The sequence below is a fragment of the Podarcis erhardii genome (assembly GCF_964252035.2).
Source record: "Podarcis erhardii genome assembly, chromosome: 1".
Taxonomy (NCBI): Eukaryota; Metazoa; Chordata; class Lepidosauria; order Squamata; family Lacertidae; genus Podarcis; species Podarcis erhardii.
In genome coordinates this window covers 65,613,881-65,633,165 of record NC_138497.1, presented here as the reverse complement: position 1 = coordinate 65,633,165, position 19,285 = coordinate 65,613,881, and the positions used below count along the sequence as shown (strand labels likewise).

General features: G+C 38.0%; 1 protein-coding gene and 1 long non-coding RNA gene across 5 annotated transcripts in view; one reads left to right on the top strand and one right to left on the bottom strand.

The window, feature by feature from the left end:
- Positions 1-19,285, top strand: part of IMMP1L (inner mitochondrial membrane peptidase subunit 1) — a 33,031-nt gene that overhangs the window by 9,560 nt on the left and 4,186 nt on the right. The window contains exons 2-6 of one of the 4 annotated variants that reach the window (XM_081836476.1): positions 8,102-8,212; positions 9,430-9,612; positions 10,045-10,176; positions 11,100-11,188; positions 12,137-12,263. In XM_081836476.1, coding sequence (XP_081692602.1) covers positions 10,072-10,176; positions 11,100-11,188; positions 12,137-12,263 — 321 coding nt within the window. In that variant the 5' untranslated portion in view covers positions 8,102-8,212; positions 9,430-9,612; positions 10,045-10,071. Of the gene's footprint in view, positions 1-8,101; positions 8,260-9,429; positions 9,613-10,044; positions 10,177-11,099; positions 11,189-12,136; positions 12,264-19,285 lie in introns of all 4 variants that reach the window. The other 3 variants (XM_081836475.1, XM_081836474.1, XM_081836477.1) reach the window with 3 other exon arrangements.
- Positions 14,526-17,229, bottom strand: LOC309327631. The gene is made up of 2 exons (XR_014150602.1): positions 16,183-17,229; positions 14,526-15,672 (listed from the first exon to the last, which is right to left on the bottom strand). It is a non-coding gene; the product is annotated as an uncharacterized lncRNA (long non-coding RNA).

The window sequence follows — 19,285 nt, the reverse complement described above, 5'->3', positions numbered from 1 at the left end:
AACTCAATTCCATGAGTTGAAAGTTTGTTAGGATCCAGGTCACTATGTTGAGGATGAGAAATTAGTGCTCAAAGTTAAGTATAAGTAAATGTTCCTTTGTTTCAGGTAGCTAATTGCATCTATTTGTTATAGGGAAAGGCACGAGGTGGCATGATAAACAGGAGACGAATATGCAGTTATACTGATTACATGTACCTTGGCATACTTAACAACAAGTTGCAAGGCTGGTCCTAAACATTTTGCTACCAATAAAAGGACAAGAGGGGACCTTCTTCCCCATTCTGTGTACAGAAGCCACTTGGACTGACAGTGGATTTTATTTAAGTATACCTGAGGGCAGCCAGCTATTTATGGGGGTGTTATGACTGAAGGGCACAGCCAGAAGGCTCAGTGGAAAAACCTGGGGGGGGGCTGCCTTTACTGCCCCCCACCTCCAGATAGTTGCCTGAGGCACTTGCTTCACTCTGCCTAATGATAGGTCTGACCTTGGTTTCCTGGGACTTGGGTGTTGTTCCAAAGGCTTCCCAGAGACTTGAGTTTTGAAGAGGGATTTGTAGGAAGTAATTTACTATCACCTAGCAATGTTATTGTTCGAAACATAGTTCATATCTACTTTCATTTAACCAACGACACAAATTGCATTTGTGGGTCTTGTGTGCATCTGACTGAAAATAAGAAACATCTGTGAATCCTGTTTCACTTGCTCATTAACATTTTGGAAGCAATGGAAGAGGTCAGTAGTTCTTCAGAATGGCTTTTCCTTAAATATGACAACTGCTTTCTTTATGACCTCTTGATATGCCAGGTCTTAGTCTCAGAAACAAATATGGCAACAGTAAAACTCTATTCTGCTACATAACTCTGATTAGTTATTAGAAGGCTATCAGTACTTCTGTACCAGGAAACACAAATTATATGATATAAAGATAGTAAGTAGTCATATCAACAGGTACTGCTATAAACGAAATGGCAGAGACTCAAAACATTTTTTCCTTTTGTAAATTTTTAAATATGCATATATATATATATATATATATAAATGGTCATATATACACACACAAAAAAATAAATAAATAAAATAAATGGTGTACACACACACACACTTATATGACCATTCAAAGTTAAAGCTGTATTGTTGCTTTTAAGTTCAGGCCTTCAATTTTTTAACATGATACTGATGTAGAAAAAGTTGGCTGTACTTGACTTGTGAAGGGCTTGATCCAAACCCCATTAAATACAATAGAAATATGACCTCTGACTTCACAAAGCGATGACTGAGGCTTGTTTGTCTTTGCTATGCCAGGTTTCCCCCTTCTCTTTTACTTAAAAACATCATATTTAATAATGTTTGGTGCTGCCTTTTATTTTATTTGATGCATTTAAAAAGTGGCCTAAAAGATAAAAGATTGTTTCCAAATACGTTCAGTATATCATTTATGAGTAGAGCAACACATTAGCATTGAGTTCACAATAGATCATATCGCTTTTATGCCATCTTACAAGCTTAGCAGCACAAACAGAATAATCAACATATTATTTGGCTGTCATCTGCTGAACAGAAACCAGAGATCACAAGGTGGTTTTCCCTAGCTGCAGTGATGGCCTTTTTTGTTCCAGGCCCCCATCTGGGAGGGCCATGGTGTGTTATCATATGGAACGCGAGGTTTTCTGTAATCTGCTTAGCTGCACTGCAGTTTGAATCTTCATTCCATGTTTGAGTAATTTATAATTTTAATGAGACCATGGCTCTTGTGGGCTTTGAAATATATTAAAAGCTCTTTTGTGCATATGCTTTTGTTCTTGCTTAATAGGCTCAGTGTATTTAAACCTGATGATTTTTTATTCATGGATTTAGATGTCTGGGGATTAACTTAGACTGAATATCATTGCACTCATCTATTCATGTTTAGAAACTGTGTATTTGTAATGCTTATCCAAAAATAGAGGAAAATATAGCCATGTGATTAAATATTGATTTCTATTATTTGTCACATAAATGCAACAGCCTCAAATGAGTATTAATGGAGTGTTAATTATCTAATGTGGTTCCATACACTATTACTCTGGTCATATGCATCCCAGTTTTTGTCTAAGTAGCTAGGACCATAGAAAGCAATGGGGCTTTCATCCAAAAGTGTGTACATAGACATGGGTGTTAGATATTTAAAGATGGTTGGAAAGATATGTGTTGAGAATTTATGTAGAAAAATTATGTAGTGTCATAAGATGTATACAAAATATAATAGTTTGGGCAAATTCTCCGCCTATTATTTACAGTTTTCAATAATTTCTACCCATCCTTCATATGGGCAGTACATATACCGGTAATACCAGTTTCCTATTGACTTAAATGACAATAAACTCTACACATCTAACAAGCATACATGTGCAGAGATGATCCTGACATTTAAGCCATTGGGGAAGCCCTCGTCCTCATGCAGAAACTTTCTGTGTGAATTGGATCTCCTGGGCGCAAAGCACACCCTGGAATGGGTTGGATATCCCTGATGGGTTCACTTTCCTTCTGAAGTTTTTTTGAAAATCAGGGCTGGGGGAGGGGAGTGAGTTTTAGGCTAGGAGTGGCTACTGGGTCCTGAAGTTGTAAAAAGACCTTTTTGTGGCAGCTGCCTACGAGCAGCCATTCTCCCTCCCTGCAGAAGGACCTAGAACAATGCTATGTCTTGATGCACTGTGATTCCAGTGGACGTTGTGGAGGCAGTCCCTGATGGAAGTGGTTGTTCCCCTGCCATAACCCTTCTAATGAGGTTACATCATCATGTAGCTTCTTTCCACATTTGAAGGGTGGCAGATGGAAAGTGGCTGTCACAGTGAGCTTTTGCAGCAGTATAAATGGGAGAGGAAAGGACTTATTAGAACTTAAGTACCCACCAACTGGTAACTCCCACCACTCAAAAACCATAGGTAACCCCTCCTCAAATTCCAAAAGCCCTTATGAACCTAGCCTCTTACTTTCAAGGCAAAAGCTGATGACCAAAAACTTTTAGCTCAACACCAAAAGAAAACACGTATCTGTGTTGACTGCCCCTACGAAAATGACCCTTGCATGCAAAATGACACCATGTCTAGCACCTGTACTCCGTGCGCTCAGACAGCTTTAGGACTACTAATTTCCAGAGAAGCGGTAAATAATTCTCACTTACATATTGATAGCCATTAGTTACAGATGTATGTCATGATACCAGCAATACAGAAGCAGTTTCGTGAATAAAGATTTTGGAAAGCTGATTGAGGAAGAAATCCCTTTCTTCAGCAAACTGGTGAATGGTTCTGAAGGCTACTTACATTTCAGACCTCTTCTGTAGTTACCGTATTTTTTGCTCTATAAGACTCACTTTTTCCATCCTAAAAAGTAAGGAGAAATGTGTGCGCGTCTTATGGAGCGAATGCAGGCTGCGCAGCTATCCCAGAAGCCAGAACAGCAAGAGGGATTGCTGCTTTCGCTGCACAGCGATCCCTCTTGCTGTTCTGGCTTCTGAGATTTAGAATATTTCTTTTCTTGTTTTCCTCCTCCAAAAACTAGGTGCGTCTTATGATCCGGTGCGTCTTATAGAGCGAAAAATACGGTACATTTCAAGGAAGGCTTAACTTTCTGCTTCTTCCAGTACAATATGGACATATGGCAACTCAGATGGTTCTTACACGTCTTCAAATTTTGCTGTGGTTTGGGATTGCACAACCTTGTTTAATTATTTGCAATCTTGCAATATGTATTTAGCCTGTTTATGGCTGATATCTTACCATGCAGAACATGTATGATGTACCTTTACATTTCAAGTATTAATCCTAAAATGTGAAACTGGTGACACAGATGATAAAAACATTTGGCCCCTTCCATTTTGTATGTGCATGGAGCTTGTTTTTCTAATAATGAGTTAAAATCAATAAAGTATTGACTTCTTTATTTTTCCAGAAAAAAAGATGGATTGATATATCTCAAAATTCTACAACTCACATAAACGTCAAGGTGCAATATACACATGTATATGTACGTTTCATTGATTTCAGTTGGAATTTATTAAGAAGAAAGTAGTTATAATCAGGTACCCTTAGTAAGACAGCACAGAAACAAAAATGTTCATAATCAGTAAGCTTATTGATAAATTTATGTGTCCACAGCAAACATGATTAATTAACAGGGAGGATTTGAGTATATTAAATTAAAAAATATATTTGGCTTACTTAGTTGTGTATTTAATTGGTTTTAAGATTATATATGAATGGCAACAACATTTTAAAAATTCTTATCTTACACTATTTATTTCATGAATTTGAGAAAGCCTTTGGTTTCAGGAAGAGGATAATTCTATCCCTGTTTCCTGCTTTTATTATGCACAATGTCAATTGTAATCCAAGATTACAGCAAACAAGATGTTAATTTCCACACACAGTCCATGTACATTTCACTTAGAGAGCTCCATTGTTTCAGAAGCCAACAGCAAAAAAGAAATAATGATTGTGCTATCCTCACAGGAGCTGTCAATAAAAGATGTAATAGGGGATTTAGGAATCTGGAAATGGCCAACTAATTTATGTGAATCTATTTTACTTCATCTAGAAAGGCAAAGCTCTGTTTCGTCTACACTGCATATTGCAGAGCACAGGCTCTCTATAGAAAACCAGGCGGCTGCATATGGATAGTCCCTTGATATCATTCACTTGCTGTGTAATCTTATTATGCAAAGTTCTAATCTTCACCTAGAATGAATGCCTCTGGGTCAGAATATAGTCATATCGGGGTTTTTAAGGTCATGTTTTGTGATCCTTAGCTTATTCTTCTAAGTAGGACTGAGATTTAAAGGGTATTCCCCAGACACTAGCAGAGATAGACAGCAGAACCTGCTGCCTTTTTGGAAGACAAGACCAACATGAGGTCCCTGGTAGGATTAAACTTGATTTGTAGCTGTAGGATTTTTTAACAGATGTATTATTGGACAGGGAATAGGGGCCACCAGCACAGCGAAATTGGATCACGATTGGCATTCTCGGGGAGTCTGCTGGCTGCTAAAACAGCAGCTGCATGTGGATTTGACTTCTTTCAGGTGAAGCGACTTCCAGTCATTTGGAAAGGATGGGATGAAAAGGAACCTTGGTGATAATTTTGATGTCTGCAAGATTTAGTACCAGCGTAATGGGATTATCGCTAACACCTTCGCTGCAGAAAAAGCCACCTGGCGCTATAACTGGCAGCAACTGTGAACTAATCCTTTCCCATCTCTTGGATGTCATTCATGAAGCTCACAGCGATTTCCACCCTGCTAGCTGTGATTAATTTTATAAACAAGGGGTGGGGGTGGAATCGGGTAATGAAAAATGCAAAGATTCTTGTATTTATATTTCAGATTTGACTTTGGACTGGATGAAAAGTATCAGGTAAAATGTGTATTTTATATCACAAATCTGAATAAGTGTCTTCCCACATCAGTTTATATTTCTTGAATGAAGCCTTGACAGTGAGTTATCGCATAGTACATATCAGTGTCATGAATTAGCCATAAGCAATTAAGGCTGCACTCCATAAAGGCCCACACTTGAAAAGAAATCTGCACACACACAAATTACCATGCTGCATAGGCATGATCTAGGGAACCACACAAACTGTTTTTTTCAAGGGAGCACAGAGGTAATATACCGTACCTTTTGAACTGTTTTACAGCCTAGCACAAGGTTACGCAATTTTGTGAACTTCTCTCCACAGTGCACCACACAGATTTTGGCTGCAGGAATGTTTATGCCCATGGTTGTAGGTATATGAAAGTTGGTGATATGTAGTTCAAATAGTACTCTTGTTGCATAGGTGTCTATACTTGCTGTATTTACCTGCAGACAAGTGTACTGTGTAACAAATGGTTAAGCATCTTGAAGTATTACATTAATCTCTTTATAATTAAGGCAGTACTGTTTAGGAAATGTGTGAAGAATATTTTTTCAGGGAAATGCCACTAATATATGCCTTCTAATGTAAATTTACAAGTACTGTAACTGAAGCACAGTGCTTCATTATGCTGGATCACCACTTTGTTCGAAGACTAGAAACTCTTTGTAGTCTCAGGAGCTTCAGTTAAAAGGGCTGTTAAAACAAGACAAAGTTGTGCATCCCACAGCTGACTTCCATCTATTAGTGTGTATTACAGCTCATCCCCCCAAAATAGATTCTAGTGGTCAGAAGCACTTGACTTAACAGTGTAACTAATCAGCATGTCCAAGCACGTGTTTGTTGCTGCTGACCCGGAAGTGGCCTGAAAATGGGGCTGGAGGGGCTGGGTGAGTTGGGTTTGGCTCATGTGTGCTCTGCCGATGCGCACAGGGATCAGGAATGGAACCCCTGCACAAAATGGTCACCACCTGTACTCTCATGGGTCAGCGTAGGACCTCTATATCCTGGTACTGTATCCATTTTCCCTTCTCCTTTCGGTACTGCCCCTTCCACCTGATAAATTTTGACATGACAATTTCTCTTCATCTCTCTCTCTCCCTCTTTCCTTCCATTGCTCAGCACATTCTTGGAAAGATATAGGAAACCTCTCCCTTTTTATATTTGGAGCGCTTTGGGAAGTTACCCGACCTCTCCATTATGTTGAAGCACTCTCTCTTCTGCTATTAAAAGCATGGTATGGTCAAAACCTAACACTTTGTGAATGGAACAGTGGACAGTCTGCCTGCTTTGTATATTTAGAGCATACTGTATGCTTTAATGACATCCTTAGGAGGAGGACTCAGTTTCTGTAATAAGCCTGGTGTAATAAGCACTCAGACTAATTTAATATCAAATGAAATCATTTCACAAGAAATGGCCCATATATATGAGTAGAAAATTGGACAAAGAGCCCTCATGAGATCTGTGCCAGAGCTTTAACTTCAATATTTTCCTTGCGTTACACATGTTCTTGACATCTTGAGTGTGTTGGTTTCCAAAAGTTTTCATATGAAATATTTATTTTATGTAGTGCTTACCACCTAACATTCTTATGTATATGTTTTCTCATGCTCTCCGCAGGTGTCTGGGCCTTTCTTTCTCTTGTTATAGTCATATTGTGTTTGAACTAGACAACTAAGCAATTTCTTTCAGGCTCAAATTGCTCTTTAACCGAGGAGGCCATTCTAGCAATTATTGCAGGAGAGACTTTGTTACTGTAGCTCCTGCTAGATACTTTGTGGTCATTAATTCCCACCTGTCCTATGACACTGAGAGATCTGCTGACACTCAATCTTTCTTTTACTACCTACAAAAAATGTTTTCAACTCACAGCATTTTGCCCTCTGACATCAAGGTTTTACCCATAGTCTTATAATTTCCTGGGCTGATTAAAGTGCAACACTTTTTCTGTGGCTTCTGAGTAAACTATGATTGAAAGCATAATTAGTTCAGAATACAGCTGTTCCCGTTTCAATTTACGTGTGCCCTTTTGCCCATATTCCTGGCGCTGCATACATCAAAAAGGAAGATAATTTATTTTAAGGTTTTGCCAATGGTATACCTTACATATCAACTTTGTGAATAGCGGGTTAGCAATTCCAGCATGTTACTGAAATAGTTTCTCTGTGCCTGTTACTGTTGAATAGTGCATTAGTAGCTTATAGTAAGACTGCTAAATCCTGGATATACTTAGGTACAGTATTCTAGAGATTTCAGCCCATGGAGGATAACAGCTTGGAAAGCAGACAGGTATGGAAAACAATTAAAAACAACAACAGCCAAGAAGTCAGTTTTGACTAAAGAAAAAACAACCACAATAAGACCACCATCTCTATAGGCTTCTGTTCCTCATTATAGTTGACTTTTTGCGTTTATGGTAAATATGAAAGTAATTTTCCGATCCCAACACTGGAATTAGCTGCACAATCATTTAAAGCTTTTTCTGCCTTTCCTCTAAAATTTCAAAGATCTCCACAAGTGGATATAGGGATACTGGATAGGTAGAGAGCTAATTAATGTTTTTCTCTTGACAACTGTGCTTCTGTTATTGTGTTAATGTGTTTTGCTTCAGTCGTCATCTAATTTCCATATATAAGTTTTAGAAGTTTCTTCTATATTCAATTGATGCATTTGACACCCAGAAATAAGCACTTTGTTTTCTCATAGAAACACATTAAATGGAAATAACACAAGAGAATCTTGATAAGTCTTAATGTGACTGTGAGCCAGCAATGCGATGAGGCTACAAAGGAGGCAAAAGCTATTCCACAGTGAGATGTCAGAACTTCCAGTAGGGTTAGGGAAACATATTCTATAAGAAATGGGTAATGTGTATTTCTCTTCGTGTTTCTGGCACGTATCTATTATATTGCCTAGTATCCAAAATAATAACAGAAGCAGCTTGCCTTGTGGGGTGGAGCTGCAATGCTAGCTTCCTGGCAGGTGTGTCACTGCCTCTTACCAAGAGGGAAAGAGCGAGGTGTGATGTGTGGTGCAGGTGAAGTAGTTGGGTAAAGCTGATACTCCTGTTGTTGCACTTGCACTACACTGATCTTCCCTTTGCCTCGCCCTCTACTTCCAGGTCAGCAGTGGCAGCACACCTGCCAGAAAGCTAGTGTTGTGATTCTGTCCCATCAGAACCACCTCTGTGTTTTGAATACAGTGGTACCTTGGTTTAAGAACAGCTTAGTTTATGAACAACTTGGATTAAGAACGCTGCAAACCTGGAAGCAGGTGTTTTGGTTTGTGAATTTTGCCTTGGAAGCAGAACATGTTCCACTTTCTGTTGAGTGTGTTCCACTTGTAAATTGAGTCCCCCGCTGCTATGGGAAAGCATGCCTTGGTTTAAGAACGCTTTGGTTTAAGAACGGACTTCCGGAACGGTTTAAGTTCGTAAGCCAAGGTACCACGGTATCTAGACTGGGTCTGGCGGATGCCATATTGGGATGGTACCAAATTGAGTGCACATTTGACACCCATCTTTCATAATGAATGAAACTTAAGGATATATGGGGGAGCTATATCATAACAATTTACAGATGGATGTATGAACAATTATGTATGAACAATTAACCCTCTCATGAAAGGTTGGTTCCCCCCCCCCATATTTTCAAGTCAGATATATTGTAACATGCTAAATTCAGCCATCCTTATAACGTTTAGGCGTTTGATTCTTGTAAAACAAATCTCAACACCCAGAAACTGATTAGTAAGATATACAATTTGCTACCCAAACACAAATAGCCCAAATCTCATTCAAGAAGAAATGTAATGATGATTTTAATTTTCCAGTTCAGAACAAGAGTGGTCATATTTAACAACATTCCTTCAAATGTTATTCACTGATTGCACGTTTAACTGTTTGCTGTCTGTATATTGTAATTTACTGTTTTATTGTGAAGTGACCCACCATGGGACTTTTTGTGAAGGAATGGTAACAAATATGCTTAATAAAGACATTTAAAGGGTCTAAAAATTTTTTTTACTCCATACAGGTTGAAATTTACCATACGGAATTTACTCTGATAGTTCTGATTTATGTTGGAGATGCTGGGCTCCAAAAGCAGACTACATACAACATAGTCTGGACTTGCCTAAACAAACAATTCTGGAATGACGTTATAGCCAAAATTCATCAGTTCACAGTCTACCAGTACCAGCTACCAGAAAACTGCAAAGTAAATCTTTATTATCTAAAACTTGAATTAAATCATGTTAATTAGTTATTTTAATCTCTTATTCTCATTGTTTGTGTTACTTGTTTTGTATCAATGTTTTGTAATTCTTTAATTATGCGAAATATGTAATGAATGAAATGAGAGATTAAGAAGAAAGCCTAAGTGGTAGTTTACATTAGGAATGTCTTGCTGGAAGGATAGTTGTGCTTTTAAGCAATGAGGACAAGTTGCTTCTGTGATTTTTTTTCAGCTCCACATAACCCACATTAAAATTCTTCTTGAACTTTTGACCAAATTAATCTCCCTGAAAATTAATTTGAATCCTGGTTTTTGAAATGTAGCATCTTATGTTAGTGTATTTTATAAATTCTGTTGAATGCTTGTACTATGGTGAGAATTCATATTTGGTGTATTTCCGATCTCTTAAACTAGGACCAGCTGCACAACCATAAAACTGCTATGTTGCAAGATGTCATTAGAAAGACTCTTCGACTTCTTGGATATACTATTCAGTATGGGTGCATAGCACATTGTGCCTTTGAATACATTGGAGGAATTGTTGTGGTGAGTTAACAAAGGCTATCAAATAAACAATAAAATTACCACGTCAATTTTCAGTTTCTTAACTTTCACACTCCAGCCTTCTGTTTTAATAAAGAAGTATTTGAAGTATACTCATCTAGACTTTATAACTTGAACCTTTAAAGATTTCTTTAAACTGAGCAGGGAGCTCATGATTCTGACCCTGGTGGGTTTTCACCACCTATTAACAACTTTTTTTATTTCCCCAGGTTTTAGATTAGTTTTAGCTATGGAGTTAGGCAGTTGTGCTCACAGAATTTGTTGACTGGTTTTATAGAATTGCTTTTGCCTAGTTATTTCATGTACTGTTTACTTGTAGTACCCCACACTAGGATTGTTTGAATGAAGAGTTGGCTAAAAATAAGTAACTAAAATAAATGATGCTCCTGTATTTAACTTCAGCCCCCGGAAACTATTGGTACATGGCTATTTTCATAGGTTTAGGGCTGAGTAAGCAAGAGAACATAACTCAGGAATTATTCTCTGGCTCATTATTTAATCTGAGCCATAGAAGAATGTGTAGGTTTGTAACGCTTGCCTCTTTGATCTCCCAAAACTAATACTAAACTTCACTGACATCTCAAGTGAGAATTCAGGGCCCAGTGGAACCAGAATCTATAGAGAGAGACATCAAACTTATAGAAATCAAGGGGACAGGTTTACATATGAAAATCAGCCTGGTGCACTCCAGATATTTGGAGTACAACTCACATCTGTATTGCCATCCAGGTGGGGACTTCTAGGAAGCTGCAGTCCAAATATCTGAGGGGCACCAGGTTGGTGAAAGCTGAGCTGTTTTATATTTACCAGATTGGTTTAAAGATACTGTAATTTATTTATTTAAAATACTGCATGTGATAACATACTTCTCAAATAGTAATTGTCCTCTTTATTTTTGTTTTTAGTGTTCAGGACCTTCAATGGAGCCTACCATTCAAAATTCTGATATTGTGTTTTCTGAGAACCTTAGCCTCCAGTTTTATAACATTCAGAAGTATGTTGCTCCAATTTTCCATAGTTCTGTTTGTACAGATACTTGCTTTCTGATTATGCTTATCTTTATAATCATACTGCTGCTTTTATTGTTAATTTTGTAAATATTTTTCATAAACTCTTAAGTTACCTATTTTAAATTGGGAGAATAAATGGGTATCATTTTATGCCTTCTGGAAACTTTCCTGATTTGGCATATTTTCGCATTAATTCAGAGACTGAGAATTCATTGTGGATTATCTTCACAGGTTTTCTTTATAGCCACCCTACTTTAGGATTGCTTATTTTTAGCTTATCGTGCCCTATATTGTAATGGACAACTAGAGTATATCTCCAGGAAGCAAATTCACGGAGCAATTCTCTCCAGAAATGCCATAAATGCCATTTATTATGTTATCCAAATGCTGCTTTATTAGTAGTTTATAGAGCTGTGGATGTGTACACAGTGCTCAACGGTCATATAAAGGGCCAGGCCCTATGCATTAATCCCTATATTTGCAATCTAACACTTAATTGCTGCTGGATAACAATTTGAAAATAGGTTGTGGTGCAAGGGAGTGGGAAAGCATATTGTTAGCCAGTTTGCTGAATGCTTTAGAAAATGGGAGGCCAGCCTGTGTTATGGGTGTTGCGTTGTCACAAGGAGCCATAGTTTGTAGCACTTGATGCTGGTCACACACAGGAGAGGCTACAGGATTGGTTATGTATGACATAATAGGTGGGACAATGATTCTCCAACACTGCACTGCTCCCTGAATCGGTAGATAGAAGGCAATACCACTTCAAAGTGTAGGGGCAGGAAGGCGCCTGAACTAGAATGGCATTCCCTAATAATTCAAACTTGTCATTTGGCACAGTATCCCAAACAGTTGGCCAGCACCAATTTGAAATGTGTACATCGTTGACTTCTTTCTGGATCCTGACATTTCCTCACAACCTTTTTCCTCAGAGGTGATATCATCATTGCGAAAAACCCAAGTGACCCCAAATCTAACATATGTAAAAGAGTAATTGGCTTGGAAGGAGATAAAGTCTGTACAAGCAGCCCTTCAGATTTTCTTAAGACCCACAGTTACGTAAGTAGCATTGCTTATCATTCTTTTTGAGAGCACTTGTAAAGCACCTTTTTGTTTTCATGGCTTTAAATTTAATTCAGCATTTCAGGTGGTAAACGTTCAGTTGCAGTGGGTTGTTTCTACTTCAGCACTTGTACAGTGACATTCGCTGAAAGGGAATTTTGCAGTCCCTTTTCCCCACTCCAGCCCACCACACACATTCACACATTCCTTGAAGTTCCATGGGACAAGTTGTAAGAAGGCATCTCTGCTGAAGAACCAAAACATCTCAAAGTTAAGCATATCCACATTTCCCAAAGACTGACCAGATATTTCTGGGTTGAGCCCAAGATCTATTCTTAAGCATGAGCCTTCAGGCAGGGAACGACAGTTGTAAAGTAGGCAACAATTTTTGGGGATTGACCTATGTTAGGTCAACTTTTTAGCACCTGAATTTATTGTAACCTCAGAATGAATGGAGCAAAAATCCTGTTTGGTATATTATACATCCCATATATAAATAAAATTCTAGTTCAGCGTGGTAAATAGGTGCCATTTTTGAGTTCGTGGTAACCATGATTTCTATTTAAATGGTTTTCAGTTTTGGCTATATTAAAAAAATTACTACATGAATTTATATAGGGAGTCCTTTCCTGTGGAATCCATTTTAAAAATTCAGATTGAATAAGTTCTGCTCTCATAATCTACTTTATCTTGCTTGATCCCTGGAGTGAAAAGAATAATGTCGTGTTTGACATGACACCCCTTTGTTATGGAGATAAACATGCAAGGCCCTAAGAAATGGAGGAGTATCACTATTAGTCTCAAATTCATTACAGGATTAGACAGGATAAGATGTGCAGTGTTAATGTGGCAGGGTTAACACTGCTGTATCATTCAGTCACTAAAACTCACAATGTATACAGGATTAACACCAATATTGTATTAATTCTTTTCCTATTTAATTTACTGACAAAAATACAGTGATTCCAGTGAATTCCATTTTAAAGCATTATGTACTCATGCTTGTTCGTGAATTTTGATGAAACAATTGAGGAAAGACAAATGGAAACTGAAGCTCCTTTCTGAAAATGCAATGAATATAAACTTTATCTGGTTTTGGCTTAGGAAATATGTCACCATGCCAACATTATACAGCTGCACGAGCAGCTTTGTGTTAAGATAGGGCTGGGGGATTTGAAATAAAGCATGACTTTAAATGTTTCTTGCACTTAAATGGAATGGAACACCTTGAAATTTGAAAATACTAGAAGAGGTGAGGGACCTAGAACAGCTGTGACATCACATTTCACCTTGGAACTAAGACAAAGCCTCACACATTTTCTGAAGTCTCCAATGTATTTTCCATTGACTAGAATAAGAATATCAACAGCCAGATAAAACTTTCATATGTTGGCATAAGCTTGTCAAATTTGACGGATAAACGCAGGGGGTTTTGTGCAAGAGGGGCTTTTAAAGTTTGTTTTTTTTAAAAAAGGATGCCCTCCCTCAACCTGTGTTTTGTGGCCAATTTGCTGTGTTCTTTGTTGTGTGTTGTTTGACAATGTATGCTGTGTAACACAGAGTTAGAGAAGTGTTTGATATAAACTATATAACCCTATATACTTGTAAAGCCCTCAATGACACAGTTTAGTGATTTGTAACAGCATTCTAAAACAAAATGTGTTTCAGTTATTCACTTCAATTAACATCAGAATTAGGGTTTCTTTAGAAAATGTATTGATAACAAAACTTGGTGTTTTCCCCCATAATTGTATTAAGTGCATTTATCACAGTTCAAATTTAGAACCATATATATCAAATAATGAATATTGTATTGTTGCATTTGCCTGTGATTTAAAAATGTGCCTGTGTTACATTCTATTTACCATATGTTCAGTTGGTGCTGTTGCTATTTACAAACTGAAGAGGAAAGCAGGAAAATTGTAATAAACTAGGTTATATATCGCAAGGCACTGATATGCTCAGCCCTTGTGTCACTTCAACAGAAGAAGGGTCTAGTAATGTCACTTAATACAGATAGGACCTGTAAATAAGGAACCTGCTTTTTGCAAGTCGTAGTGATAAAAAGCTGAGATACAACTCCATTTCTCAGCAACACTCTACTGATAATCAATTACCACACACTGCTAATGCCCTGACAACAGCTGATGTGGAGGAAAATGTTTACTTTGTGCTAAAGTGAAGTTCACTGAGGAGATGACCTGCCCTGTTCATCCTGTGGCTATCTCTAAAACTAACACAGGCTGAAGATTGAGTGTCTTAATATCTGCAAATCTGAGAACAGGTTTTATTCAGCTCTTTGTTACAGTCACCATTGTAGGTTCCTAGGCTTTAATATTCAACATGCACAGTACAGTAGATACCTCCTTATTCAGTAGGAGTTTCTCTGGAAGCAGTATTCTTAAGAGGTCTGTGAAGATTCTGAAGTGAGAAACAGGGCTGCTGTTTTGGGCATGGAGGTAACTGAGGGTGGTTCTTGTCAGGAAAGATTACTGCAAAATCAAAAGAATAAGCATTATTTTTTCATAAGCCATTTGTTAATTGTATGTTTACCTTGTAGATATTGAGATAAGGGAGCACCATTTCTACAGGTCTCCCCTTCAGCCTGCCTATAACTTTTTACTAGGCAATTATTGTTATTTTAAAATCAATTTTCTTTCAAGTCATACATTTCCCAATACATAAGAAAATAAGAAGAGCCCTGCTGGATCAGACTATACCTATACCTATAGGAAGCCCGCAAACAACTCATTCAAGGCATGATTGAGTTACTTAGAATTGTACAAAAGTACAATCCTTTTCAGTGGGGTGGTGGTATCTCCATGTATCAAAAGGGTGAAATTGCACTGAGTTTTGCTGCAATATTTTAAGTTCTTGTTTTTGTAATCTGTCCTCACAAAATTGCTCCCCCCCCCACTCCATCCAATTTGTCTATCCAAATTGGCTTGCGTTATTTGATTTCTTTTTGGAAAATGCTTTCTGATTACAGCTGGCAACATGTACACCCTAAAAGAATAGCCTTATTTCCAAGCATGCCTATGCCAAATTTGAATGGTTTGGCTTTCTTATCCATTCAGGGGGAATTGATTGGTTGCTTCAATATGGTGGCAATTCCTTTTCTCTTTCATTTACATAGTAAAAGTACTTCACCCAGGTTCAAAGACTCCAAATATTTTTCTTTCCCAGATCATCTACAAGTTTTCTGTAACATTATTAAAGTCTTTTATTACGTTGTTGTGCATACTTCTTTCTCTTATAAGGGGGTGCCTAGTCCTTTTTTTATGCTGTTAATGTTTCCATTAAAATCAGAATTCTCGTCCATAACTATGCAGAGCTAAAAAAAAAAAAAACAAGGCCAGGTGGGGAATATGGAAAAGGAAAAGATTTTTAAAAATACAAGCATGAACTTGGTTATACAAGTTACGAAGGATTTTGGAGAGCTGGTAAAGAGAAGATTAATGGTTGAATTAGTCGGTATGGAAGAGATAATGTTAATAGCTTTATGGTTAGTGTCCCAAAGGCCTAATCTGTAAATAAAATACAATGACCACAAAAGAGGTTGCCTATGCAGAGGTAACAATAAAAGAATAAGGAGCTGCTTCAGTGGTATATATAGACCTAAAGGACAGCAGTCTTAAAAGGGAGAGGAGAACAATACAATATACTGCTCTGAAGAAGTGTGCATGCACACGAAAGCTCATACCAAGAACTGACTTAGTTGGTCTTTAAGGTGCTACTGGAAGGAATTTGTTTTGTTTTGACTATGGCAGACCAACACGGCTACCTATCTGTAACTAATATACTGTTAAGTAATAATTAACAACGTTTGCCTTTAGACAGCAGTGAAAAGTTTCTATATTGCTTTAAACCTTCCATGTATGGGTCCAAATAACATCTAGGCAACAGTCAATTTTACGGACTATCCCACCTGGACTCTAAGTTCTAGCTGCAATTTTGAACACAGTGGATGGAAGAAAACTAGATATTCCACTTTTAGGATTTTGTTAGCTCAGTTGTGCCAACTGAGTTTACTAGCACATTCATATACTTCCTTAATCAGCTCTTTCTAATTAAACACATACTACGTGATAAACACCCTCCAAAATTATTATAATATACCAAGAGTAATAAATGAGTAAATGGTTTATTTAAAATCATACTACATAGAGGATTAAAGATGACAATTCAGGGAATAGGTTTTGTGATCAGTGAGCAGAACTTTTAATAAGCTTGAGCCATTAGCATCTAAGTCCCCCTGAAGTCATGTGGCTTATTCCTAGGTAAGTGCACCCTAAAGCTCACTGTGTACACACACTACGTATTGAAAACATACATTTACCACATACTTCACAACATAATGCCTCTTAATGCTACCAATTTGATTCTTTTACAGACAAGTGTAAAGACTAACTGATGTAATAAAAGCGACATGGTGGTGGTTTGCTAAACTTATGTGCATCTCCAGAGCAAATGTCATGTAGAAGTTCTGGGACCATTTAAAGAGTTAAATAAAATAATCTGTATTCCATGTGACCTGAAACATACAGGAAAATCTATTACTTTTGAGGGTTTTTTTAAATTATTACTTTAGTTTGTATATATCTTAATTATGTGCAATTTAACTAATCAAATATATAAATTTCATTAGTAGCCAGTAAATTTGTTATTTGATATGGCAGACTCTTTTATCGTGTTTCACTTTAATCAAGAAAGGTAACACCTGTGGTTTATTCACAAAAGCTTCTTTTGTCAGATGAATACCCACAGGCAATGAAGCAATTACATTTGTTCCTTGTACCACTTCGACCTCCCTAGGAATAGATGAGAACTTTTTGGCTTTCATTCTTTTGTCCAACAGCATGTCTAGCTTTTGTCATTGAATGAAGCCGCTGAAATGTAAGGTAACAGAGAAACAAAATAAGATTCTTTTTAAACTCAGAGCTCTGATATCCTTGGTGGTGGAGTCCCTAAAATGATTAAGACATAAATCAGCAATAGTTCTTTGTGGAGCTTTGTAATTTTGGGTATATTCAGTAAGTTAGAATATATGCCTAGTTTTTCCTAGCATTGTTCCAAGGAGCATACAACAAAATACAAAACATTTTAAGTATCAAATTAAAACAAAAGAAAACAGTAGTGTAGTCACTAAGTATATTGGTAACCACAAAGCATATTGGTAGTCACTAAAATTTCCTAGGAAGGGCAGCAAGTTCTTTTCAGTGACTAAGATGGTCAGGAAGTCGTGGCAGCTAAGCTGTAAGACCTTGTCTGTCATCTTTGGATATGAACATTTCTGCAATGTGTTGCTCCATGTGTTGACTCACCTGCTTACCAGCTTTGCTTCAGTTTCCAGGAAGGGTGATGTGGCAGTTGGAAGTAGCCCCACCGCATGGTACAGATCTTCTGACATTACTGGAGCAAAACAGGAGAGGGTACTCCAGGAGTGGGCAACCTGTGACCTCCAGAAGTTGTTAAGCCACAACTATAACTTCATCCTTGGTCGTTGGTCATGTTGGCTGGGGCTGATAGGAGTTGAGAGTCCAATGACACTTGAAAGGCCCATAGGATAGCCTCCCCTGCTCTTAGGTTAATGTCAAAAGAGGTGCACAGAATAGCCAGTGGCTTTACACGCCTGGGCTACTAATAAATTATCAAGTGTGCCCATCACATAGTTCTCATCTCTTGCTAGAGAAGTCAAAGTGTCTCTTATGTGGTCGTAATATAGAGTTTATGTGATCTTGCACTTATAAATGGAGCTTTCTTTAGTAGCAGTTCCTAGATGACTTGGCTATGCAAGCTGCCATACTTTCCCCACCCAACTCTCCCATCTCGGCCCTGACCTTCACATATAAAAAGTAGGGGCCGCATTTGGGCAATCGTATTGTGGCTTAATAATCCAGCCTTGCCAGAGAAAGCAAAGAAAGGTTTGTTGGGCAGCCCTCTAGGCTTGTCTGGCCACACCCACCACAGACCACACCCCTTTTCAGCCCAGCTCTGTGGTCTCCTCAAATGCTTTTGCCTAGCTGGAATGGGTCTTTGAATGTGATAATGCCTCTTGTCTGACTGAAGAGATGGAGGTGAGGGACGAGTGTGCAGAAACTTCAGACTTTTGTGTGCTTGGAGGATAGCATGCTGTGTGCAGTCAGGTGTTACACCACGCCCACTTTTGCCTCTGCCACCACTTTAATGCGCTCTGTTTGGAAGTTCACCCATCACATTCCCCATCCCTGTTCTGGACCAAGACATAGAATCACAGAATTATAGAGCTGGAAGGGACCTTGAGGCTCATGTAGTCTGCAATCTAAAGCATCCGTGATGGTGGTTGTCTGTATCTTCATTATTAAGGATGGTATTCAACGAAGGTTTACTCATTAGACCAGGCATAGGCAAACTTGGCCCTCCAGATGTTTTGGGACTACAACTCTCATCATCCCTAGCTAACAGGACCAGTGGTCAGCGATGATGGGAGTTGTAGTCCCAAAACATCTGGAGGGCTGAGTTTGCCTATGCCTGCACTAGACCCATTGGAATTAATGAACATTATGAACTTAGGTCCATTCATTTCTGTGAGTCTACTCTGTGTGAAACGTAGTTGAATATTTACCTAATTGTGACACAAAACCAATTGTTTTTAAGTGCATTGACTTTGGGCCTGCTTGACCTCAAGGGTCTTACTCAGTGTCTAGGAGACAGAACCTATTCAAATAAACAGAAGATTTCCTGGTTCACACATTATCTTCTCATTGTGGTGAGAGAATGAGACTGAAACTTGCTTCTGCTCCCAGCTTGAATAGAATTCAGGGCCAAATATTGTCCGAACAAGCCCTTTGTCAATTCCAGGTATATTAGTGTTGAAGTTAATAAGGCCACTCTTACTGCCTGGCTGTAAAAATGTGATAGAATAGAGTTAGCTAGTCATGAATTAAACATTAAGCTTATTATCTTTTCAAAAAGATTTAAGCAACCCAAAGGCTGGATCTAAGTGTGACAGTTAAATAAATTTAGAGTGCAATCCTATG